Here is a 27150-nt window from a genome sequence, read left to right as displayed (position 1 = left end):
TATCCCAATCATCATCACCATCATCACACCATCAACACCATCTTCATCATCATTACTATTGTTATTGTTATCATCATCACTATCATCATCACCAAGGTTAAACTCACCTATACATCTTTGTTTGTCTGGCGAGAGAGTAAACCCACTTCCACATTCACAGCTGTATCCTCCTTCTGTAGGACTGCTATTATCATCATAATCATCATTATCAGCATCATCACCTTCATAATTATCAGCATCATCATCAACATCATCATCAACATCATCATCATCACCAGTCATCATCATCATCATGACCATCATCATTATTATCATCATCATCATCACTATCATCACCATCATTATCATCAATTATCATCACCATCTTTATCCCAATCATCATAACCATCATCACATCATCAACATCATCATCATTACTATTGTTATTGTTATCATCATCACTATCATCATCACCGAGGTTAAACTCACCTATACATCTTTGTTTGTCTGGCGAGAGAGTAAACCCAGTTCCACATTCACAGCTGTATCCTCCTTCAGTATTCACACACCGCTGGTCACACTGTGAATTCTGACATTCATTCACATCTAGAAAAAACAACAAAAAATAAAATTCCATGAATTCAAACAACTTTTACAATACAATTCACACGAAAATTATACATTTATTACAGAATAAAGCCTTATGATATTGAAAATATATGAAGCTTATACTGTGCATCCTACAAAAAAAAAGAAACCCAAGATTTATTGATGTTTTTTTTAATCATAACTCAAGCACAAATATAATACACATATGACCTATCATTGCAAAGCTTAGCATCTCCTCTTTTAAAGTAATTTACTATGATAGGCTAGTTATCCATTTTATTTGTGATAAAGTTGTGATAATCACCAATAAATCTCATTGGGGGGGATGCACTGTATAGGCCTAAATAACTTTGAATCTTTATAGTTAAGTCTGTCCACAGCTACTTCAGGTATAAAAATAGTTGTAAAAGTCAATTTTAAATGGTCATTTCTTAAATCACTTTTAAGGTGTATAGTTCTATTCAGACATATCAGACTTATTTTACACTTATTTGACTGTAATTTTATATTATAATAATACATGCATTACAATCAAATACATGCATCCTTCTTTTTCTCGTCCATTTCTTGTGCTCCCCTCTTCTTGTCCCCCACCCACTCAAGTTGAGAAAATGAGCGGAATAAAATGTGATTGTAATAAATTCCCAGCAAAACTGATCCTGACATAATAGGTTTAGACCTGTCAGACTTCATCATGTGATTTGTGAGGACAAGACACATTCATTTCCATATATGTCTAGCCATTCATGATGTTTCATAAGACTTGCTTTAATAAACCAAACAGAAAATATGATATCTGTGAAAGCTACTGAATCATTTTTGTCCAGTCGAGTTAAAGCATGAAACAGTCAACTAATGCCCAAGCTATGTTTTTTAAGCTATATTTTGGCCTACTCTGTTACAATAAACGTGATTTTACAGAAAACAAAACAGAAGATTTGCAGAAAGCAATAACAGAATCATTCTGTAAATTCATAAAACAGGCATTTTTCTGCAATTTAACTGAACAGGTCTGTTTAAAAAGGGGGAAATGCTGTTTTATTTAAGTAAATTTGTAAGATTCCATACACCAAATACCAATTTCCTGTAAGATTACGCAATCTGATTACAGGTGTTCTCGAGACTCTGCTGCAGGAACTTCTTTTATTTTAAGGATATATTTTCTGAAAGTGTACCTAGGCCAAGAAGTTATAAATGACAGACACAAATTGGAATAATAATATATGAGATTTCACACAAAGTATTGTAGAAAAAATATTTTATGTAAAAAAATAGACTATAGAAAAAGAAGAAAAATATGGAGCTGAAGATTTCAATATTCAAATTGATTCCTACTCTATACTTATATAGGCCTAAGTACAGTAGATTGAATAATTATTTCCTGGGCCTTTACACATTCCCTAGTCTATAGGAAAGACTTTCCTGAAGACACAAAAATTAATATCCATAAATTCTTTTTAAAAATAATTGTTTCCTGGGCTTTAAAATTACCCCTTGTCTATTGGAAAGACTTTCCTGAAGACACAAAAATTTGTATCCATGAATTCTCACAACTGGGTCTGAGCCCCCAACCACATCAGACCAAAAGACATTAAAAGATGGGGAGTTGCTGCTACCCTGTTTGGCGTTCAACGATTAAAGGGATAGAGCCTCGTCGATCTAGCACTGCACAGAGGCTGCCGGGCCCACGATCAATTGGGCAAAGCAAATTTTCTGAGTATTTTATATTTATTTCAAAAAATAAAATATGGACTTTCATTATCATCATTAGTACTGTTATAGTCCAGGGTTGGCGATTTTTTTTATTTTTTTTTAAAAATCAAAAAAATCGGATTTATTTGATTTAAATCAGATTTTTTTTATTTAAATCAGATTTTTTTTATTTTTTTTGATTTTTTTTAAAGTTCCTCGAAAAAAGGGTAATTATCCCCCCCCCCTTACTCTTACAATGACATCAATATTGATGTTATACATTTCACCCCTAATATTGTTCTTAACCACATATTTTGTAATTAAAATCCAGTAAAAATGGACAATTAAAAATAAATTTGAGGAATCATGTATCTGAACTTAATTCTATCATACATAGGCCTATGAAGGAATATTTCATAGGGAATTCCCAGTGAGTAGAGAAAATTCTCCTCTGGGATTTTTCATTCAAATATTTAAAAAATCCAAGAGAAAAAATCCCTTATCAAAACTGCCAACAAACCCTTTGCCAATTACTAGTATTCATGTATATTGTAAGAGAAATAATTCAAATCAATTATTTTTTTTCAATTAGTCACAGCTTTACAATAGTCAAAGAGAGACTACAACTGTATATGTTTAGGATCTTTTTGATAAAAAGCTCTTCTCTTGCTACAGATATAGATGCAAAACTCTCAGTTTTGGAGAACAATATAGGAGATAGCTTAGTCAAAGGGTGACTATACTACATTCTGTTACTGTGATTTTTTTACATTAATCTACCATTTTTATTCCCATATTCTCTACAAAAAAAAATCTGTTTGATCCATGAAGTATGAAAAAAAATCTACTTACTTTTAACTTAAAGGATAAAAACTGCAAGACTGCTTAAATTACAACATATGTATTACAAAAAGAAGTAGTTTATTTTAAATGAGACACAGCTTACAACTGCCAATGAATGTAACTGAAGTACCTTCAGTTTTTCAGTTGACTTGAAGAATTAAAACTGCATTGAACAAATACTTTGTCAATGATTTGTACATTTTTTCAATGGAAGTGATTTAAATCAATGATTTTTTTAAAAAAATCATGGTGATTTAAATCGCGATTTAAATCACGATTTAAATCAACGTGATTTAAATCCGCCAACCTATACTGAAAATATCAAAAAAAATTCATTAGCAGAACTTCATTATATGAACACACTTTAATTGCCAAAAACATCTCAATTACAATTCAAAAAAACAAATAGAACGTATAGGAACCGGACATCATCATAGGCCTCACACAATATTAACCATACATGCATAGGGGCCTAATATGTATGGTGTGTAACATAAACAGGATTACTACATAAAGACATCAGTCATCAGTAATAAAAATCAAATAATTGGCAGATAATATCTTTTCCCCTGTGTATTGGTTGCATGCCAATGCAAACCTGTACTATGCCAAGTTCAATCAGTAGGCCTAGTAACAAAAAGTTTGATATTTACTTTGTATGAGAAGGTACTACAAAAGTATCATTGATGTTTAAATCTAGTGAATTAGAATTTTACTGTTGGTTCAATGACGTCACTTATTTGCTCTACGGCGGCCGTACAGCGAGTAAAAAAACAGTGTTTTAATTAATTTTAATTCACGCCACCTATATGTATCTGGTAAAAAAAATTTATTAAAACGGCCGTTTTCGACTCGCCGTACGGCCACCGTAGAGCAAATGTGACCGAGGTATCAGTGTGTTGTCACATTTTTCGTTTGTTGCAAGATACCTCCATTGCAATTTGAGCATAGGTCCAAAAATCAAGCATAATAGGTTGAATTGGATACCACAGATCAATTACAAACTTTGGGACATACTTGATTGTTTAATTTAACACACGTTTCTTGCAATGACACATAAGACTGAATATCTCAATTGGTTTAAATGCCTCACCGAAGTAGAAAGAAAGCAAAGCTAAATGGAGTTTCATAAGCCTTGATAAACATAAAACTTTACAAACTTCATGAAGTTCAACCAACATTTCAATGTCATCAACCTTGAAAATAATAACCAATTGTCTAGACCACTTCAGGGGCAAGTCAGAGTATTCCTTACAGATTATATGTTTTTCGGTGGTTGAAACGTGGTACAATTATTCCGGTATTTCCTTCAGTTTTATTTTGGCTTGTATGAAAGGAAGCCGGCGGAAACGGGGCCATGTGTGGAAGGAAGCAAGTCGGGGGAGGAACGTCAGATCAAAGAACTGATGTGAAAGTACCTTGTGTATATACTGATGAACTTAAAGGGCATGACAGTAAGAAAGAATGAATACTTTACAGTGCTACAAAAAAAAACATTTATAAGTATATGAGGCCATTCACAGACTATTTAATATTTTGTGATCTATTTAGATAATGATAATAATTATATGTCCATTATATGTTGCAGTTACTATGTGCATATACTCAACTGCGCTTGATACTTGGTATCATATTATTACCCCGGCTGTCGCTGAGCAGCCATATTAATAGGCGCTAAAGCGTTCAAGGAATAAACCCTACCGGGTACCCATTCACCTCACCTGGGTCGAGTGCAGCACAATGTGGATAAATTTCTTGCTGAAGGAAATTACGCCATGGCTTGGATTCGAACCCACGACCCTCTGTTTCAGAGTCCGGAGACTAATCCACTGGGCCACAACGCTCCACACTGGGCCACAAAGCCCACAGTGCTCCACAACGCTCCATAACGATCAACCTTTTTGAGGATGAATTCGAACTTTCAATACTGGCAAATTGATAGGGAGTTTAGGGGCACTGATCCTTTAAAAAGTTCCACTACCAAGGAAACAAATCGAAGGATATGACAAAATCTATCACTAACTTATGTCAAAAAGGTTAAAAAATTCCCAGATGCTGTGTTGTGCTCCCTCAAAAATTTCATATATCTCATTTTGCCACTACCCGACAAAATGACAAATGGAAAACTTTTGCCTCAATTTGCAAACTTCTTCAAGGTTTAGTGTTGGAATGTGAAATCTATATTGACAGTAAAAGAGGAAACGTTGCATCAAAACCACATTGTGGCAATGAACTTCGCAGCTTGTCTGGGCAAAAATAAGTGACTTCACCCAATGTAAAACCACATGTCTTGTTTTCAAGTAGAAAATTCCTGTCAATTAATATGTGTGTCTAATCCTAATCCTAACATTGAATTTAGGGCAATTGTGCAGAAGCTTAAAGCTAAATGCCAGTAGCTGCAGTAAAACACTGATTTTGTGAGAAAGCCTGTAAAACCAAGGTCAAGTATTAATTATATCATCGTGGATCTAGATCTGGTACAGTTATAAAAACTGAACTTTGAAAAATCATAATATCTAGCTAAAAAACGATCACACTGAAGATCACCAACACAGATAGGTACACATGGGACTAGTCTGCTGGGCAAACCCTTCACTCGAAATAAGGGTCTGAATGTGCAGCCTACTCATGCCTTGTGTACTGAAGGCTCTCTCCCTATTGGAACAGCAAGTTTTGTATGTGCTAGTCTTTGCATGGAGGCAAACTTGTTGATCAAAGTTCCAATGAGGGTCTGTGCCTGCAGACTAACATGGGACAGTGTATTATTATTGCTGGAATAAAGACCCGACGGAAGTGACCGAATCCGCGCTTATTTTGCTTATTTCTCAGCAATTACCTAATTTCTTCAGAATCCCTTTGCACATATTTTTTATTCATAGAAACAAACACTTTGGTGATCATAATATTAAATTCTGTAAAAAGTCATTTTGAGATCGTTCCCACAACTGGAATTTATCTTTAAAGGCAAATGAATAACATATCAGTTTATCACGGTGTATAATATTACAGCAGTGTAATTGTTTTTGTGATTTCCTGGGTTTTTTTCTATAAATACTTTAATCCGTTTTAAACTGCTGTTTACTGAAACCTAAAGCATTAGAAAAGAAAAAGGGACATAAAAAAGAAACATACATTCACATTGAGTTTATTACTAATAACAGTAAAAAAAAAAACTATTTTACGAAAACTTTATTTAATATGCTGGCCATTGAAAAATCTTCTAAAACACTATTCAGGAAGTGTACATTCATCACAACATTTTGTAACATACAAAAAGACAAAAATCTTGAACAAAACAAAGTTTCATCAAATTCAATCAAAGAAAAAGCTTCTCAATGCTATAAAAATGTCAGTTTGTCAAAGTCTAAGCTATTATTGCTCAACTGTCAGCCTTCAGAAGGCTGCTTTTGAAAGTTGAAATCTATTTTTGACAAGATGAGGAAATGTTTCACAGAAACCGCTTGATAGAGGACAATGTAGCATCGGACTTTAAGATAACATTGTCTGCATTAAAGGCTTGATTCATCAATTACAAACCACATGTATTATAGGGTTTGGTTTCTGTGAACTCTGTTCAAAACTTTACAAGAGTAAACTGGAGATTAAATTAAGTTTTTAGTTTTGGTAAACCCCAAAAAATGCATCTGTCACTATTCCGAGATGGATGTATGGATGGATAGATGGATGGATGGATAGATGGTTTATTAATAAAAATCAAGACATCATCGCGGCTAAGGCCGAATTGTGATGTATTTACAAGGTAATAATGACACAAAAAATGTTCAAAAAATAAATAATACATACAAAAAATGTGATATTGGAACTACTTGTGTTGTGGAATTCTATAGAGAAATATCAACTGAAAGTAAATTGTGTGTCTGGGAATTCCAATTCATTAAGTAGGCCTAGATTATAAGAAAGTGTATACACTCAAGGCAAAATATTATTCGTTTTTATCTTGGGGGGCTACGTGAAGAATTATTTCGTCGTTAATGGTTTACATCTTACTACCTGAATCTGCAACATTGGATAAGCTTCAAAGGTATTGTTTAACTTTGTGAGCATCTGATTTTAAAAAATTCTCAAACCAAGATGAAACATGTGTACAAGTGCATGTATTGGAACTAACAAACCCTGAAAACAACCATTATTGAGAATGAAAAGCTAAAACTACAAGGCAAACCCTGATTTTGTAAATAGGCGTCTTGTAGACACCTAAATAGTACACATAAGTGTATGGGATGAAATTAAGATGGTGTTTCTGGTCACTTTATATTTCAACTTTTGAAGCACTAAATAATTATTTTTCGAACACAATTTTTTCTGGGCTTCATTTTTGTAACATAGCACAGTAACATGTGACAAGTGTGACCTTCTAACTCAGATTTTTTAAAAGTCAAACCAATGTTAACCAATCATTTTAACATTGCAATGAAGGGTAAATTTTCCAAGGCTCCTTTTGTTAGTTTCCAAGGCTCTTTTGATCTTTCCAAGGATCAAATCATCCCCCCTCCCCCCCCCCCCCCGGGTATTCTTCCCTGGTGACCAAAACAGTTGTAATGTGGGGGATATGAAATAAAAATATGTGAGTTTTTTCAGAATTTTTTTTTAAATTTACACAAAAATTGATTTTGATTGGGTACCCGACCAAAATAAACTATTCTTGTTTTTGTTTCTTTTTTTTACATATCACCTATTCCAAAGCTGGAAATGGGTTGAAAACTTCATGATTTAATATTTGTCCGTAGCTATCCATTCCCCAAGCACTTAATTTGTAAGATGAAAAAAACATAACACAGTTTTTAGAATACTTATTTGGGGGTAGGCATGTTAGGTTTGTGTTAAGTGAGGAACATAACACAAAGGATAACACCAAAGCTAGTTGGCAGAATATTTGGAATAGCTACCATCCCATGCCTTGAAGTGAAGTGCAACTTTTCGGTAAAGAATCGCCAGACAGCAGCAAGATTCACCTACAACAAGTCATGTCTCATTGGATCAGTGTCTACTACTAGTACCGTGTTTACACATTGACTCGGCTCGGGTGTTGAATCCGCGAGCCGGGTTGAACACTGCGAAGAAGGGATCAGAGATCGCGTTTATACGTACATATAAAAAGGCGAGTTCAACACGGCTCGCGGATCTCGAACGGAAGAAGAATTATGACGTCGCAAATTAAACGCGGGAAATTCACCGCCGGAATCGAATCTTGTCCGTGCGAACAACAACAATGCCAAAAGTGAAAGCGCGCGCAGTGACCTGGTCAAGAGAGTTCGACACGGCTTTCTGTTTACACACGAAAAAATTGCCGAGTCTGACTCGGCTCGCGGGTTGAAACCTACGATTTTGGCGGATCAAAAAAGCCGTGTTCGACACGGCTCGCGGATCACACTGATTGCGTTTACACAGCATAAAATTGCCGTGTTGAGCACGGCTCGCGTGTCGAACCCCCGAGCCGTGTCACTGTGTAAACACGGTATAGGTGAACTTGTGGTTAACCCTACTTGATCAATTTTCAGCACCTTTCGGCAGCATAGGAAACAGAGTTGTTAAACAGATGCAGGGGACACCTACACTCTTACATCAAGGTCATGTGCTCCAAGTGTTCAAAGAAAGTCGTGAAAATCCACAAAGGTTGGTCATAATTGGACTAAAATGAATCCAAACTCAGAGCAAGAGACGACCCTTTGTGATCACCATGTGATGGCTTCACCATCACCATGGCAACCCAATTAAATGATGCGAGGAGCAGGTGCGGGATGGGTCGGTGGGAGGATCCAGGCATCAAATCCAGCTTGGCCGGGTTTAAGAGGGGGATTGGGGACATATGACCTTGAGGTTGACCTTGAGTGCGACCTTCAACCTGACCTTGAGCAGTTGGTGAGGAGAATGGGTTTGTTTTGTTATGTCATCATCAATTCCCACTCCCACATCGAAAAATAATAATGTCGCAAAATGAACACACAGAAAGAAAAGGCAGCATGAATGTTTTTATAAGAGTTGTGGGAATAACAAAACATTCTGTTTGATCAGATACCGGGAAAAATTTGATATTTCTTACTCAGCGCTCTTCTGTTCTGGATTGCAAAGATACAAATCTGTACGGATATATATTGCATATTGAATTAGGAGGCCAATTCATTGATTGTCATGTAACAATTACATTTTAAGCTATTGACACTATGAAACTTATCGAGAACCCAGTAATACTTTGGTTGGCTACCAAATATTGAAGAGGAGGTAGGTCCTGAATGTTTCGTTCAATGATTATCAGGTGAGACTTCACAATGTCATTAATCTTAAGTTCTCTTGGCTACACTGATCATTCTGTTATTACCACGGTCATGTGAAAAGCTACCTTCTGATAGTAACAGGGGAAGAGGTTGTAGCAGGTAATACAATAGAGTAACTTTACGATGAACAGGTCAATGTCATTAGTAAGGGCAACCAAAGACACACATCTGGGACACATAGAGCACTGCAACCCATTCAGACGAGAGCAGAAAATTCTACAAATCTTACGACGAAGGTCTGACGAGGCTTCCAGCCTCGCAAGCCAAAGCTTACCAAAAAAAAATCATGATTGTGAATAAAGGAACGTTTTCTCATTTCTAAAAATCTTGATTTGAAAGGGTGTTGTGGTCTAGTGGGTAATTAAAGGAATAAAAAACAACAAAGTGCAAGGTTCAAAATTAGGTGGAATTTTGGTTCCATGACATTAGCTCCGGCAGCAGTTGCTTAGATGAAAAATCTGCACATTGAGCCTGACATAAAATCTAACCTGCAAAATTAAATAAACCCTAATCATAATCCTTACATTATTCTAAACCAAAAACTAATTTGCAATCCTAGCTCTAACCCTATGCCTTTTGAAATATTAAGACCTGAACAAATGTTGTGTCACCAATATTTTAGTATCATGTTCAGGGGCTTGTTACAAAAATAGTTGTTATCAAAAACAACTCAAAAAATATCAAACGCAACTTGACTTTCAACCAATCAAAACAGCAGATAAGGGATCTGGGCTTGATTTGTCAAGCTGTGTTTAAGCACTCTTTTTGCAATGGTTAAGTTTCATGCTTTTGACCTAACATTTCAATGAAAAACATCAGAAATTGCACCATTCAGACTAGGCAGAACAGTTTTCCCCTCCAATAGTTGCACGTACACAATCACTTCACCAATGCACCGAAGTGTGATAGTCCGAACTGGGGATGGCGGCTTACATGATAGCGCGAGGAGGAATTCAAACAACTCTAGATGACCCTATTCCTATCTGTTTCTCTCGTTTCCAACTTATCGCTCCCAGATTGTCCCAAACAGGTTGCTACACACCAGCATGAGAAGATGAGAATAGTGTACATCCCTTTAAAAGATGGTAAAGATGGAATTTTTTTCCTGAAAGTTATCTTTGAAATAACACCAAGATGCCAACGTTTTGCGACACGGGAAGGAAAGAAAAGGAAATACGAATCTCTGATATTGCACATCACATGTGTTAAATTCTGTAACCTCCATGTTTTTCCCGAATCTGTAAAAAAACCAAAAAAATCTTGTTTCCATATTGCAGAAAAATTTGGACTTTACATTAGGTCTATCTATACCTTAACCAAGGTAAGGTGCATTGTGTCCTATATACCTCATCCCACCCGCCCCCCATTAGTGACACAAAATGATTATCTTAGATGTGACCTCGAACTTATCACAAATTTCCATGCTTAACAAGCAGGCAATATTCAAAGCAATACAGTGATGTGCTACATACCAAATAAAATTTGGAATCTTAGCGCAATATTTCAATTGGCAAGACATTTAATCTTTGTTAAAAAAATCTCCCAGAATATGCAATTTCTCCTGAAGGAGCCAAGGTTAACATAAAATCAAGCGACCCATATTTAGCAAATTTGTATTTCACCACAAAACACATCAATAAAAATTTACATGCCTGGTGGGAGGAATTACTTCTGAATTCTTTTTCTGATCTCCCCATGATAGATATGTACATCGTATCCCAATATTTCCTTTCCAACTCGAAAAAATCAATCATCCCCTTGCTGAGTTGACTGAAAATAGGTCAAAGGTCACATTGTCAGCCTCCCACCTGCTGCTGAAAGAGCTTAGGTCCAGACTGGATTCACAGTAATCATATTTATCTTCATGATAATAATGATAATAATAATAACCCCCAGAGGTAACAATGCCTCATTTGATCAAAATCAAGTAGTCTGTGTTTCGCAGACCTTGTACTTAGATAATAATTGTACTTCGCTATTATCTACCGCTTAATATATAGGAACAACGTGTCTAAGCGCTTTACAGATACATTATTACCCCAGTCATTGGATTCAATCAGTCATTCCCGCACACAATGTGAGCACATCCTCCACTCCCTGGGGAGTATTCCAGTCAGTCGCCGATACACGAGGCACACACAGTACTGGACAAGCTACAATGACTATCACATCCTACCAAGTACCCATTGAGCACCAGGGTTGAGAGTGGCAAAGTGTGGATGGATAAATGCCTTGCCAAAGGACGCCAGACTGTGGTGGGATTCGAACAAACGACCCTCGCGACCAACACGATGATGTTGGTCCGAGGGCCTCAGACTGGGCCTCGGATGCAAAACTTGTTTTGGAATGCATCATGATTTTTCACACTGCAACATTCAACGGATTCAAGGAAACAGTTAATCTATTGAAAACGTCTGTCAAATGACAAAGAACAGCTGGAGGTCTTTGTCGAAAATTGGTGAACCGCAACAGCAGATTTGTTCTAAGCTTCTGAGCTAACAAAAATTTACAAATACATATTATGGCATTTGTCCAGAATCCAGGTCGAAACTGCTGTTTTGATTGAACAATTTTTTCACAAAGACCTTTTGATAGAGAAAAGATAGATAGATAAATGGTTTATTAATAAAAATCAAGACATCATCGCGGCTAAGGCCGAATTGCGATGTATTCACAAGGTAATAAAGACACAAAAAATATTCGAACAATAACACAGATAATTACAAAATAAAATAATATGGATATAGTATGGTATTGAAAACTACTTGTGTTGTGGAATTTTGAAATGGTAGAAGGTGGGAAGGAGAGGCAGATAGAGAGAGAAAAAAGGGGGTGGATAGGGATAGAGAGAGAAGGGGAGGAGTGAAGGGAAGAAGTGGAGCAGAAAGTCAGAAGAAAAGACGGTACAAACATTATGAAAGAGGTAAAAACATGAAGTTGTAAGGTTGTACTCTAAGAATAAACAAAGTTAGAAGAATTCAAAAGTAAAATATTATCCTTACGGGTATGTTACAAAGGGTATGTTTTGAATATTTTGGTTGCTCTTTGTCATAAAGGGCATTGGCCAATACATGTTCTATGTTCTTGAATCTGTGGAGAAAAAAACTCCCTATTATTTATCAAATACAACAATTAAAAGCAAAATATTCTGGGAAAGAGCATGTTTTGAATATTTTTTGGAATTCGATTTGGAGACTCAGGGTAGATACACCCCCCCCCCCCCCTCCTCCCGCGCCCCATGACAGGAGGTCATTGGTTATATCCTCAGTTCTTGTCAGATGCTCGACGTAAAACAATGTAGAAGTGAAATAATAACATTATGTTATACAAGGCCCGTTTGAAAATCGGCTAAAAGTTGAAGTGGCTCCCCTAGGTGTAAAACATTCATTTACACACTGTATTCCTATACTGATTCGAAAGCCCTGGAACCACTAAAGAAATAATTATGTATAACAAATATATATTTTACTAAGAAACAACAAGGAAACATATGGTAATTTTGACAAATGAAAAAGAGTATGTTTAGGGGTGTGTACAGCAATTCATTTGAGTCCACTCCCCCCCCCCCCCTCCCCTCCAATCATCCACTCCAACAGTCCTAAACACAGTCCATTAAAGGGATGGTCCGGGCTGAAAGTATGTATAGTTTAATAAATAGAGTAAAATTCACTAAGCAAAATGAAAAAAATTTCATCAAAATTGGATAACAAATAATAAAATGAATTTTAAAGTTTAGCAATATTTTGCGAAAACTGTAGTCATAAATATTCTTGTTCTTTAGTATTTTATTGTATGAAATAAGGTTTATTCAATATTTTTTCCTCCAAGAACTAGAAAATCGGATTGACAACTGATTTTGTGAATTAGATATTCATTGCTGCAACTTATTTCATTATAAGGGGGACATATTATTCATAGAAGTATGAATAATGAAAAAATTATTATTTTATGTAATAACATAAGAAAACAGAAAATGGAGATGTGACATCATCAGCCCACCTACTGAATATTCATGATGGCTGTTTTCACAAAATAATGCTAAACTTCAATAACTCTATTATTTGTTATCCGATTTTGATGAAATTCTCGGCATTTTGCTTAGTGAATCCTACTATATGTATTAAGATATAAATATTTTCAGCCCAGACCATCCCTTTAATGCTGTTGATTTACTTTCCAATTTTGGTCTCAACCGATCAGACTAGCTAACAATATAATCAAACTCTCTCTCTGACTTCACCACTTGCCGAACTATGGCATATCGTCACGGATAGCTCATCAGAGTATTATTGTATCTTAATGTGTCTATTTTTCTTCATAATAAAAGTGGGGTCAAACAAATTCCCTTGGATTTATGAGAGTAGATTGAAACAGTTACAAGACACAATTGCGTTTTGTTTGAGGATATCACCCCTGACGATGATCACGTTTTAGCAATTTACCAGGCTGGAATGGCGAAAGACGGAATATTAAAGGGAAAGATGGTAATGGAAGGGCTGCTCAAAGAATGGACAAAACTCTGTTTTGAGATATTAGAAGGGGTGCCCAAAGGAAACAAGTGGAATGCCTCTGGCCGTCTCACCTGCATCACGCGGTTCAATACAGCAGCAGTGCTGACTTTGAATACTACTCTATACTCGCACAAGATGTTCAGTGATACATGGTTACTCTTATGTCCACTTTTTATGAACGAGACCAATAAACTTACAGAGATATGATGGTTATTCAACAAAAAACCCCAACATGGCCAAAGTTCATTGACCATACATGACCTTTGACCTTGATCATGTGACCTGAAACTCGCACAGGATGTTCAGTGATACTTGATTACTCTTATGTACAAGTTTCATGAATAAAATCCATTAACTTTCATAGTTTTGATGGTAATTCAACAGATAAACCCAATTCGGCCAAAGTTCATTGACCTTTGACCTTGGTCATGTGACCTGAAACGCGCACAGGATGTTCAGTGATATTTGATTACTCATATGTCCAAGTTTAATGAACTAGACTAATAAACTTTCAAAGTTATGATGGTAATTCAACAGATACCCCCGATTCGGCCAAAGTTCATTGACCCTAAATGACCTTTGACCTTAATCATGAGACCTGAAACTTGCACAAAATATTCAGTGATGCTTGATTACTATTATGTCCAAGTTTCATGAATCATATCCATAAACTTTCAAAGTTATGATGGGAATTCAACAGATATCCCCAATTCGGCCAAAGTTCATTGACCCTAAATGACCTTTGACCTTGGTCATGTGACGTGAAACTCATTTTCCAAGTTATGATGACATTTCAAAAACTTAACCTCAGGTTAAGATTTCGATGTTGATTCCTCCAACATGGTCTAAGTTCATTGACCCTAAATGACCTTTGACCTTGGTCATGTGACATGAAACTTTAATAGGATGTTCAGTAATACTTGATTAACCTTATGGCCAAGTTTCATGAACTAGGTCCATATACTTTCTAAGTTATGATGTCATTTCAAAAACTTAACCTCAGGTTAAGATTTGATGTTGACGCCGCCGCCGCCGCCGCCGCCGCCGCCGCCGCCGTCGAAAAAGCGGCGCCTATAGTCTCACTCTGCTTCGCAGGTGAGACAAAAATGAATAAAATAATTCCACTTATCTCGCAAGAAGTACTGCATTTCAAGATGTTTATTAAGGATCACTGGACTCTATGATGATTGCTGTTTTGAATATTTTTCACTCTTTTAGCCATGTGTCATTGTTCAATCTTACACTGATGTTCAGAATATAGCATGACAAAATTAATTGAGTCAGTCCACAGCAAATTACATGTTCTTTCTTCTTAGTATATTAGAAGCTCTGAAGCAATAAATTGGGCAAATACTTCAAGGTACAATCTTGATGTACACTTAAAGATAAATGTTTATCAAGGTCTTTTACTTTGAAAAATGATAAAATTACTGGGAGATGTCTCTAAATCTGGCCAACTATAAAACTAAAAAAAATTACCAAGAATAGATTAAAATTATAGAAATGTTTAACGATCACTACACTTTTAGCACAACATCGTTCATAATGTTGAACTTTCTCCGATGCTGAAGACGGGCTTTAATCACTGATATCAGTCCATCAGAACGCTTGGTCAGTTCTATATTGATTTATCTGTTTTCTATCACTTGCCAAATTTTAAGTTTCAGGGGTGAACAGGAAGAATAAGAACCTTTATAGGTCAGCAATGACTTAATAATAGTGAAATTGTTACACATTTTAGAACAAATTGGAGGTCAATTTCACTTTGACCACCTGGGAGTAACTTGACCAGAAGTTATTGACCTAGTGGTCGTTTCTGACTGGTGTATTGAGGTCGCTTGACTTTGACCAATTCCAACATAATGCATATATATATATATATAAAAAAATTCTCCATGGAATTAATTTGACACACAAAAAATTTGAATGTCTTGATAAGAATCAAACATATGTGATTATTGTATATTACACTGAACTCTGAGGGTGTTTGCAAGAAGCTGGTGAGTTCTATCTTTTTATTTTGCAGACATAACACACTACAAAGCTGAGACATTCATATCATAATTAACATAATTACAAATAAATCTGACAGCAGAATGGTTCTAAAACATCTACAATATTGATGGCAAATCTGCCAAAAGACTCCAATGATTTTTATCAATCACTGCAAACCCAAGATGAATTTAATTCTACGATTGGAAAAATAAGATATCAAAGCACAAGCTAATTCACAACTATCCCTCTGTTTTCAGCTTAAATTATACAAAAAATCTCCCTGTATCATATTCACTTCTCGTCAGCAGATAAAGAAAATGTTTTGATTGGTAGTCATGGCAACTATCATTTTCACGGGGTCACACAGGTCATTTCCAATTAATCGAGTTTTCAATTTGACTGAAGTAGGGAGCTCCTATCACAAGGAATTGGCATTAACTTGGCAATGTCTATTGAGTGCTCATTCATAACAAGATCGAAAAACATTATTAAAATGTTAATTTTTAGAGGATTAAGGAATTTATTTCATGTACTTCTAGTCTATATAATAAAGCAAGACATTAAAAGTTAAAAAGGATGTGTTAATTACCTTTTGAAATAAAACCCACCTAATCATCTTGTTCAATTTTAAAATTCATGAAAGTTTTTTATACAAAGCTTCAGAATAAAATAAAAATAATGAAAAATGATGTGAATTTCCGATTCTAAATCACTTTGCCAAATATCATGATTTTATGCTGGATTAAATATTTTATTTTTAGTATTATGTCCTGTTCATTTATTATAATTTCACAACCAATTTTCATGAAATTTTCAGCGTTATGCTTGTTTGATTTTTCTTTATTGATTCAAATCAATACATTTCTTGGGTGGAGTTGACCTTTGAATGTGATTAAAATTTGTTTTTTCTATCATTTGGCAGTCATCACATTGCAGGCTCCACAACCAAATAAGCCAAAGCGAAAGGAAAGGATTAAACCATTGCAAGGTAGGCATAAAATGATCTACAGATGTAATGACGGCATCGTTGAAATCCTGAGGTAAAAAAATGACAGTATTTTAAGATCAAAGTTACAGCTGGTTACGTCTCCTCCTTTCCTGTAGCGCAAAAAGGTCACTAATGATTGCCAAGCATGCATGGGAAACAGATTGTTTGATGTGTTCAGACTCGAGAATAATTTTGGCATTGTATGAATTGTTTTATTAATGATATAGGATTAGTGTAACACACGTATCCACCTTGCTAGGTGCTCAAGGCCCGCTCCTATATTACCCCAGTTAGGCTGGTCTACCGATTCAGGTGCTCACAGCTTTTATGAGGAATTACTTCCCGCCGGAACCCATTTACCTCACCTGGGTTGAGTGCAGCGCAATGTGGGTAAATTTCCTTGCTGAAGGACTACACGCCATGGCTGGGAATGGAACCCACGTCCCTAAGAATGATGGACGAGAGTCTTAACCACTAGACCACGACGCCCCATTCATTTGACCTACATGCATTGGTCGACATCTCACATGTATACATGTAGTCTTATGTAGTCTTGTAACTCATAGGCTAAACCTATTTGGTGTATTATCAATTTTTAATTGTTACTTGGTCTATGTTACACTTTGGAGTGTTTTCACAAAGAGTTAACTTTGACCTAAAGACATGCCTAAATGCCAATGTGCGCTTTGTTATTTAATACCTGTATTCTGACTGATAGCCTTTGTTAGTGCAAGTCCTATGCACATGTTATGACCAATGTGGCAATGCATCATATACCACACGCAACTGAATTGGAAGTGCTGCTCGTTTGTAATGTCACAAAATAAAAAATGTTGAAAAATTAATAACTTTCTCATTCTTCGATTATTTTTCATCAAACCTTATCAAATATTCTTCTCTAATTTATAAACTAATTGTCAGGAAAAACTTCTGATTTAAAAAGAGCTGTTCCTGAAGATGGTGTGCAAAAAAAGATGAAAAATATGAAACCCAATCATGACTCTTCTTATCTGTATATCTGGTACTAATGAATTACAAAAAAATGACGATGTAAAGGTAGCTCGATATCATTTAAGAGTCTGAACAAGCCCTAAACGTAGACAGTCCCATAGTAACCCACATGTTGTACATTCACCGAGAATGGGTTAAATGTCATTGTAGGGCACGGCAACTGCCAAATTATCATCGACCAATTAATGAGAAGAAGACTGCGATCTCTGTGAACTATCTTCGATCTAGACAGATGAAAAACTTTTAGCAGAATACAGGAACCAAGAAACATCCTGGATCTATTATCTTCCAACATGTATGCCCTTGTTCTTATTAATAAGTCATTTTTGGGTCCATTACAGACAGAGCACGAGTTGAGTGCATCTCAAAAAGTCAAACATACAGTATGTAAGTCCCAATGTGCGCTTCTGATTAGTTGAAAATCATGTTCATTTAATTATTGAAGTATAAGTTAATAAAAAGCGGAATATCATTATAACTTACCGACACACTGGATGCCTTCTGCAGTTCTCCTCTGCACAAAACCGGGTGGGCAGGTGGGTCCTGGGTTTGGGTTTGGATTAAGATTGCTATTGGTGTTTGTATTGGGAAATGGGTACGGTCTTGGGTTTGGTTGCGGGTTTGGTCTTGGATTGGGTCTTGGATTGGGTCTGATGTTGGAATTACAGCTCTGGCATCCCCCTGAAGAGTTGTAGGAAAATTGAATATGAATTAGATGTGATAGAAACATTGTCCAAGTCGTCACCACCATCATCATCTTCACCATCACCATCATCATCATCTTCACCATCACCACCACCATCATCATCATCACCACCATCACCATCATCATCATCACCACCATCACCATCATCATCACCATCACCATCATCACCACCATCATCACCATCATCATCACCATCATCATCACCATCATCATCATCACCACCATCATCATCATCACCACCATCACCATCATCATCATCACCACCACCACCATCACCATCATCACCATCATCACCATCATCATCATCACCATCATCATCATCATCATCACCATCACCATCATCATCACCATCATCACCACCACCATCATCATCACCATCATCATCATCACTACCATCATCACCATCACCACCATAATCATCACCACCATTAGAATCACCACCATCATCATCACCACCATCATTCTACCACTCACCAGAGCATGTCCTCCTGTTAGCTGTAAGCATCCCACTTGTGCAGATGCAGCGGTATCCTCCAAGTGTATTCTGGCATCCTTGCTGACAAAGACCAGGATATCGACTACACTCGTCAACATCTACAAGAAAACAAAAAATTTTCTTTCTATTAATGAAGGGTCAGAACACGGAGTAATCCTGGGACCTGCATCACAAAGCTTAGCAACTGATCGTAAAACAATTTTCTACGATTGATTGCATTGACTACAAAGCACAATCACTCCTAGAAATTAAGCGTACGATCAATCACTAACCTTTGTGTTACGGGACCCAGGTCTTAAATCCTGTCTAGTCCCCAACCACAGGGGTGACCAGATGCACCTTGCACTCAGAGAAATCACCTTCATCCCCTCCCTTACTCTCTCTCTATTTTTCCATACATTATTCAGAAAAATATAATTTTGAGTTTGCAGGCTGGTCAGGCAATTCGAAAAAAACCCACAATGATTTATGTTCCACTTTTATTCAAAAGAAAAAATCAGACTGTATTTCATGGTTTATTTGATTAATTGCCATTAAAATATATTGAAGCACAAATGCATTAGAGTATAATTCATGATGGCATGATATCACTATTCACATAGTATTTGAAACTTTTTCTCCTTATATGATTTTTGGTGTAGCTAGTGGTTTGAATATTCATGTTTAGTTCTTTTTTGTGAGTATGGCATGCTTTCATAAGTTGGTTTTGTGTTAGGGTTTAGCCTATGCCTGGTGTTTTTAGAGCCCTTGTGAGTCATGAGCCTGTCGGATTGCCTTCTGGGCATATACACATTCAGGTTTTCATAAAAATAGTGTGGTAATATCTTAAAGAAAATCAAAGCTATCGACTGGATCCATCATTTCATTATAGCCTTAAATAATCTGAGTATCATATTCAAACATATCCTTGACCTTTTCATATATCATGATCATACAATTATATCTTTACTGATTGGAAGTCAATGCTGTTCTAAATAAACACGACATCAAAAGTAAGTTCCCCCCTAACAAACCCCATCAAATCATCCAGTAAAACAAGCCATTCAAGCTGAAACCAAGCATGGGATATAGCTCGGGTTGTTAGTAAGTGGGGGGTTAAGTTTTAGAAAAACTCATTTATTGCAAGGCATGAAAGGAAAAACAAATATATCTTTATAAAAAACTAAATTCCTTCAAAAATATGTGTAACATTGACCTAATAGCTTAAATTACAGTTCAATTTTCCTGCTATGAAAAACCAATTTTCTACTTTTCTTCAATACGGAAAAGGAAATATTTTTTAAATCTTCAATCAGTCTAATGTCAGTGGCTGTTTACAGGTTCTCAATTACGATGGAACCGATTCTTAAATCAACCTCAAGCCTGAAAGTTGTTGACATGTCCCCAACGACAAAATAAACAGTGTGTCAGGGCTGGAAGCCTGAGTGGCAGACATAGAAAGGCTGTAACAGAATGCAGATCCTTGGCTTTAAACTTGGCAGGTAAAATTGCAGTTAAACTTGCAAAGTCCACTTTAACAGTGTCAATTATGCTTTGTAATAGTTCAAAACCTCTATACAGACCATGACAAAAGTATGGCCTCATACCTCAGTTACATTTGGTCCATGGCGGCCATAACGGCGAGTCAAAAAAACAGCTGTTTAAAAAAAAATTCTATACATGTACATGTGTTCTAATCCTCTACCATTTATTTTTTAGCTTTGTATGACAAGTTTTGGCTAATTACAAACACTTTTTAATATTAAGAGCAATCAAGGTCTTGTTTATAGGTACAGCTGGAAGCTAAAGAAACCATGACAAATGTAGGGCCTAATACCTGTCACATTTGTTCTACGGTCATATGGCGAATCAAAAAACAGCTGTTTTAACATTTTTTGTAATGCACCACATATATGTGGTTTGAACAAAAATGAATAAAACGGCTATTTTTGACTCGCCGTACAGCCAATGTAGAGTAAATGTGACTGAAGTATAAAGGTACTTTAAAACATTCAAAAAATGTTATTGTCTGAAACTTTAAATTTCAATAGCAGTCCTCATTTATCAAAAACACTTTTCTTATTGATCTCTTGATTGCTATACAATACTTAAAAATACTTAAAATAAGTTTATTTTTCAATCTAGTTAAGATTTGTGCATTCAGCTAACTAGTTGGAACATATGTGATAAATGGATTGAATTTGTAGTCTTGGAGTGAAATGGGAAAGGCACCCAAAAGAGTGATGTCATTCATCAGTTAACAAATGAGATGAATGTCCTGAAATCTATGGCACATTAGCCCTCAATATCTCCTAAAAGCAGAACAGAGAAAATGTCAAACATTTGCAATTAATCAAATCGGACAGGAGGAAGCATTAATGATGTAACTTCTACAGAATGATGAACTGTAAGATCACTTTGATGAAAGCTGAACTAATAAGCTATGATGCGGCACATTTAATCAGCTGGACTGCATTCAGGCTTAAAAGTCTACCGTTAAGATACAAAATATTTGTTAATTTTGATTCACAATCATTTGACAGTGTTCTAGTTAAAGGAGAATGAAACCATTGGAACAAGATAGCTTGTTTGAAAACAGAAAAATCAAAGAAACAGATCAACAAAAGTTTGAGAAAAATCGGACAAATAATGAGAAAGTTATGAGCATTTGAATATTGCGATCACTAATGCTATGGAGATAGCAAATTGGCAATGTGACAAAGATGTTTGATGTCACTGATGAACAACTCTCCCCATTACTTTAGTATATATTTCACTTGAATTGCCTCTTTTATCACATCTATCCATAGATCATGTGTTCTTTCTACATGAGGGCATGTAAAACATATTTTTTAAGAATACATAATGGATAAAGAGTTTGTATCATCGTAAGAAAAAGCAAAAAGAGACATTTTGAGGGTATTTTATAGTCCACCAAAGGGAAAGTTGTTCATCAGTGACATCACACATCCTTGTCGCATTGCCAATGGGAGGATCTCCATAGCATTAGTGATTGCAATATTCAAATGCTCATAACTTTCTCATTATTTGTCCAATTTTTCTCAAACTTTCTTTATTCTTATTCTTTGATTTTTCTGTTTCTACACAAGCCTATTTGTTCCAAAGGTTTCATTCCCCTTTAAGCATTAATATGCCAAGTAGAAAATGGCTATGGAATCCCATTACATGGGGTATCCCCTCAACACCTGGGTGGCGAGTGAGAACTATAGATTCATGTTTTAATGCTTTACAATTAAAACTCTGATTCCTAATCAAAGTCGTGGAAAATAACTTTAAAACTCTTGGATAAACATAACATGGTCTGACACATTTATAGCGTCATCACTTGTTAATTGCTGAAAAAAACAATGCTTGAAAAAAAAATAACTAAAACCCTTAAATTGACTACGGATGGAACCTAAACCAATAGTGCAAATTTATACATGAAGAGACTTTTGTTAGTGATTTTCTCTGACAAGTTATAAGCTACTGAAAATCCTTGGTTCTAATTGGCTAAGAGAAAATTAATCAGTGAAAACTGGGCTAAGGAAATGTGGGGCTAAGCATTAGCTTTCACAGAAGTTGAACTTGCATGTTAATTACGTGCTGTGTGGCAAAACCATCAATATTCATGAGCTGTGCAATAGTCCAGGGTTAAATAGTTAACCCTGGCTAAGCAAATAGTATGGGGTTGAGAAAGACAGTGTGAAACAAAAAAGACAGTAGGGGCTGAGGAGAGTCCGGGGTTAAGGATAGTATGGGGTTAAGGAAATGCAGTGTGAAAAGCATATAAGCAGTGTGAACCAGCTATATGATGTGGCACATTTAGTTCTCAATCGGAGAATGACCCCCTTCCACCATGGTGACACCAATGCCAATAGTCTCTGGTGCGTTCTCTGAGGCTGGCTGATTTCCTTAATCATGATGACACATGCAACACTCTGTTTTCATTGAGGAACTCGGACTGGTGTTTAATAGTCAACATTTCCTTATTAAAGAGTCATTAAAAAGACTATTTCAGATTTAGTATCAATTACCGACGGAGAGTGCATGTGGTGAATACAGTTCCTGAAGGACTTACTGATCCATGTAATGACAAGCATTTTCCTCAAAATGCACTCTCCTTAAGGATAGGCTCATGGTTTCTTAACAAGAGCTTGGTACACTGATACAGTATCCAACAAAAGTGATTACCCCCTCACAAAAACATTAACTTTTCGTTGCAGACTTTCACCAAAAGATTCGTGTCATAGACCAAGAAGCATTTGTTCTTAATAGGGGTGTATACATGTACAAAGTTATGCTTTTTAATCCACATATCCATGAGGGATGTACTCAGTTCTGTTGGATACAGGTGTTGCACATAATGCCGAACTGTCCAAGACCAAGGCCAAAGTGTCCAAACATTTTAGACCTCAGAGGCCAAGACATCAGAGATCAAGGACAAAGTTTAAGGCCACATCGTTGTCCTTGAAGCCAAAGCCAGCCTCAAGGAAAACAATAATATGTTACAATAGCTTGCAATAACACATTGATGTCTTTGACAAAATATCTCAAAGATGCAGTAGAGGCTTTGTACATACCTACACAGCTCCTCTGGTCTGTACCAAGCCTGTAACCTGGTGGACAGATGCACTGGACCTGACCGTTGCTTCCGACCTGACATCTGTAGTCACAACCCCTGGACCTACAGCTGTAGGATGATGACGATGAAGGGTTCTGTCTGGACAGTATCTGCTGGTAGGAGATCACCCCAGTCCTGGGACTGTTCAGGGCAGAGGTCTGGACCGATCCTCTACCGATGTTCTGCCTGATGACCTGGCCGGTGGTGTGGATGGACGTCCTGGAAGGAATCTGACCAGTGGTGTGGACAACTGTCCGGCTAACGCCAGAGTTAGTGGGGTTCTGACTGCCGCCGTTCTGCCGGGGTGTCTGGTAGCCAGAGACGTACCTAGGTGCGCTGATTGTAGTTCTTCTTATCAGCTGCCAGTTGCCTGTGTAAGATTGCCCTAAAAAAAGAACAAGAAACAAAAAATTGTTTTTTGTTACAAATGCAAAATGGTTGTAAATGAAACAGCAGAAATGCCTATATTCTCAAATGATTCTATGCTCAAGCTAAAGTTATCCATCAGCAGTACGAAAATGCAATACAAAAAACACAAGTTTTGATTTATCAGCATTTTGTTACCTCTGTCAGGGAAAGACAAACTCAATGAATTAACCATAAAAGGGTGAGACAAAATATTGAAACCTTTCATATTATCTTGTTGCATTTATCAAGGCTTTTGGCCACATCTTAAAAAAAATACCAATAAAAGCAGTATTGTGATTGGGATACAAATAACTTTATATGTCACTATTGGAGTAGAATGCTAAGTAAATAGTGATCACCACTATGAAAGGGCATTTTAAGTGAATATAACTGTAAATGATGGTGGTACCAAAATTAGGATGGTGTAAAGGGGACTATTTTTTTTTTTTTTTTGCAGGAGTTTCTGCATTTTATTCAGATATCAATGATAGATTAACATGTTCACATAATTGAATGAATACAAATTAAATGTGACAATTTAAAAGATACAATGTAAATAATACAAACAAGACTGGTAATTAAATCATACCTAAGCATGTGATATAGTTCGGTAAAATACAGGGGCCAGCTATTATAAGCTATTATTATTATGAGTGTGGGCTGCATGGCGAATGATGCCATCGTGCAAGTGACCTATATGAAGGTGTGAAGGGGGCACTGGGGAGGGGGTGGGTCGTTATTTTGACCTCTTCTTTTCGCTGAGTAATACGGACTGATGAGGGATTCTTGTCTCATCTAAAATATACACGAACTCGTCGCACGGCTGGCAGAAGGGCGTAAATTTCTCGCCAAGCAGAAGGGCGCACACTTAATCCCATCTAACCTATAAAGTATATCAACTAATTTCAAATCAAACTTAAATGATTGAATAAAAGAATGAATTGGAACAGCATAGTCAATTTGGTCTGAAATTAGATATTTTATAGGTAAGATAGGATTTAGTACATGCCCCCTCCTGCCAGTCGTGAGACGAACTAGGCCCTTATTGCATTCTTATGTCATAAGTTTATGTATCTACTACATACACTCATTAAGAAAAAAAAATTATCATTATCATTATTATGATTGTTGTTGTTGTTATTGCTGTTATTATTGTCATTCTTATTATTATTTATTCTGCTCTTTTCCCATTAGGCACAAAGGGCTGACAATTAATTAGTTGATATCTACAAACTATAAGATAGATGGGATTTTAATGGGGGTTTTTTCTGAACATCGCTACAGATGGGGACTATCTTATGGCAAGACTCAAACCATTCCAATATTTTGAAGCCGAAACAGTGTCAAACTCACATCGGTAGTCCATGGGTTAAAAAAATAATAATTTCATTCCATTGCCATGTAAAGTGTTTAACCAATCAAGTTCAACATTTAATGATTTAAATGAGGGGAAACTATTTTTCTGGTCTAGATTAAAAACGAAGGAGGGGACCTTTCGAAGGCAATGTCTGTAAAGGAAGTCATAATAACTTCCTCCATTGAATGCCAATCAAGGGTACACAACTCCTCGTAATAATCATGAAAGAAACATGATGTCATAGTATGTGAAAGTGAGTGCACTATCATTGAAAACAAAATCTGTACTTGGGTTGATGTTTCAAAAAGTTGTTTGTAAGTTCATTGTGTCACCAATCAAAAGAAAAATTGACACACTAAAATTTTTGGACATGCATGTCATCAATCCAGGGTTAAACCAAATTCTCCTGAATAAATTCGGACCAATTCTAGTCGAATTCGGCCTAATTCGGGTGGCTTTGGTGGATTTGAATGTTTCTGAATTTCTGAACCTTCCTGAATTTTTATGCATTCGTGGAGGGAGAACAAAATACTCCCGAATACACATATTCAGATGGATTCGCAGCCGATTCCTTCCCGGTTTAATCCGGCCTTCAGAGTAAAATTTCAAGAATGAACAGAATGCTGGAATGAAAATATGAAATAGGACCGAAAAGAACATGGACGCTAAATGAGAATTGTGCTAGAGGAGATTTTCTGAAAAGAAAATATAAAATTGGTTTACATTGCGTTTCTTCCGTTTACCGTGTTCTTTCCAACATGCTTATGTAGAGGAGAAAACTATTTCAGATATCAATCTATGAGAGTAAACAAGTGTATGAATGTCGTATGAGCTGGTATTCAAACTTATATTGAGAGAGACTTCTATTATTACTGGCAATCGTTGGATAACTCTCAATTCAGGGAGGCACGATAGCTCAGTCGTATTCGGATTCTGGTGACCTGGGTTCAAATCCCACTTGGTGCGCTAGTGCCCCTAGGTAAGGCATTTATCCTCATCACCAGGTCCCTCCAAGAGGATCTTAAGCCGTCGGTCCTCTGGTTGGTTGCATATAAGCATTCATGCAGCAATCAGGTAAAAAAAAATCACCACCATAAATTTCAGGCCAGGTTTGAATGAAACTGGTGACCTGGGTTCAAATCCCACTTGGTGCGCTAGTGCCCCTAGGTAAGGCATTTACCCTCATCACCAGGTCCCTCCAAGAGGATCTTAAGCCGTCGGTCCTCTGGTTGGTTGCATATAAGCATTCATGCAGCAATCAGGTAAAAAAAAATCACCACCATAAATTTCAGGCCAGGGTTTGAATTCCCAAGTTCCGAATACCAGCCGTTCAAATATTTTGAGGTGCTAATACCCAGATATCCTGTATGCCAAAGACATTGAAGCGAACTTCCAGAAAAGAGGGAAAATAATCCTAAGTTTGGTCGAACAGCTTGCAAAGATCAACACAAAACACATGTGTAAACATAATTTTCCCAGTTCAAGTCAGAATAACACTTTGGTTTTCATTCAACATAAATGTATTTTTTTTATCATTATCATCACTTTGATTATCATCATTATCATCATCAATATGATTATCACTATCAATGGGGAAGAAATAGGTCTTACTATTCACAACCAAATACAGGCTATCATCACACTTGATATCATTTTTTT

The 27150-nt window shown here is 36.4% G+C and overlaps 1 protein-coding gene across 1 annotated transcript in view; it reads right to left on the bottom strand.

The window, feature by feature from the left end:
- Positions 1-27150, bottom strand: part of LOC121419513 — a 331043-nt gene that overhangs the window by 253715 nt on the left and 50178 nt on the right. The window contains exons 4-7 of the mRNA XM_041613966.1: positions 23686-24111; positions 19102-19221; positions 18405-18602; positions 469-585 (exon numbers count right to left, since the gene is read on the bottom strand). Of these exons, the coding sequence (XP_041469900.1) occupies positions 469-585; positions 18405-18602; positions 19102-19221; positions 23686-24111 (861 nt within the window). The remainder of the gene's footprint in view (positions 1-468; positions 586-18404; positions 18603-19101; positions 19222-23685; positions 24112-27150) is intronic.

This window comes from Lytechinus variegatus, chromosome 8 (genome assembly GCF_018143015.1).
Source record: "Lytechinus variegatus isolate NC3 chromosome 8, Lvar_3.0, whole genome shotgun sequence".
Taxonomy (NCBI): domain Eukaryota; kingdom Metazoa; phylum Echinodermata; class Echinoidea; order Temnopleuroida; family Toxopneustidae; genus Lytechinus; species Lytechinus variegatus.
Note: the sequence above shows the minus strand (reverse complement) of the source record. Positions and strands in the feature narration are given on the sequence as shown.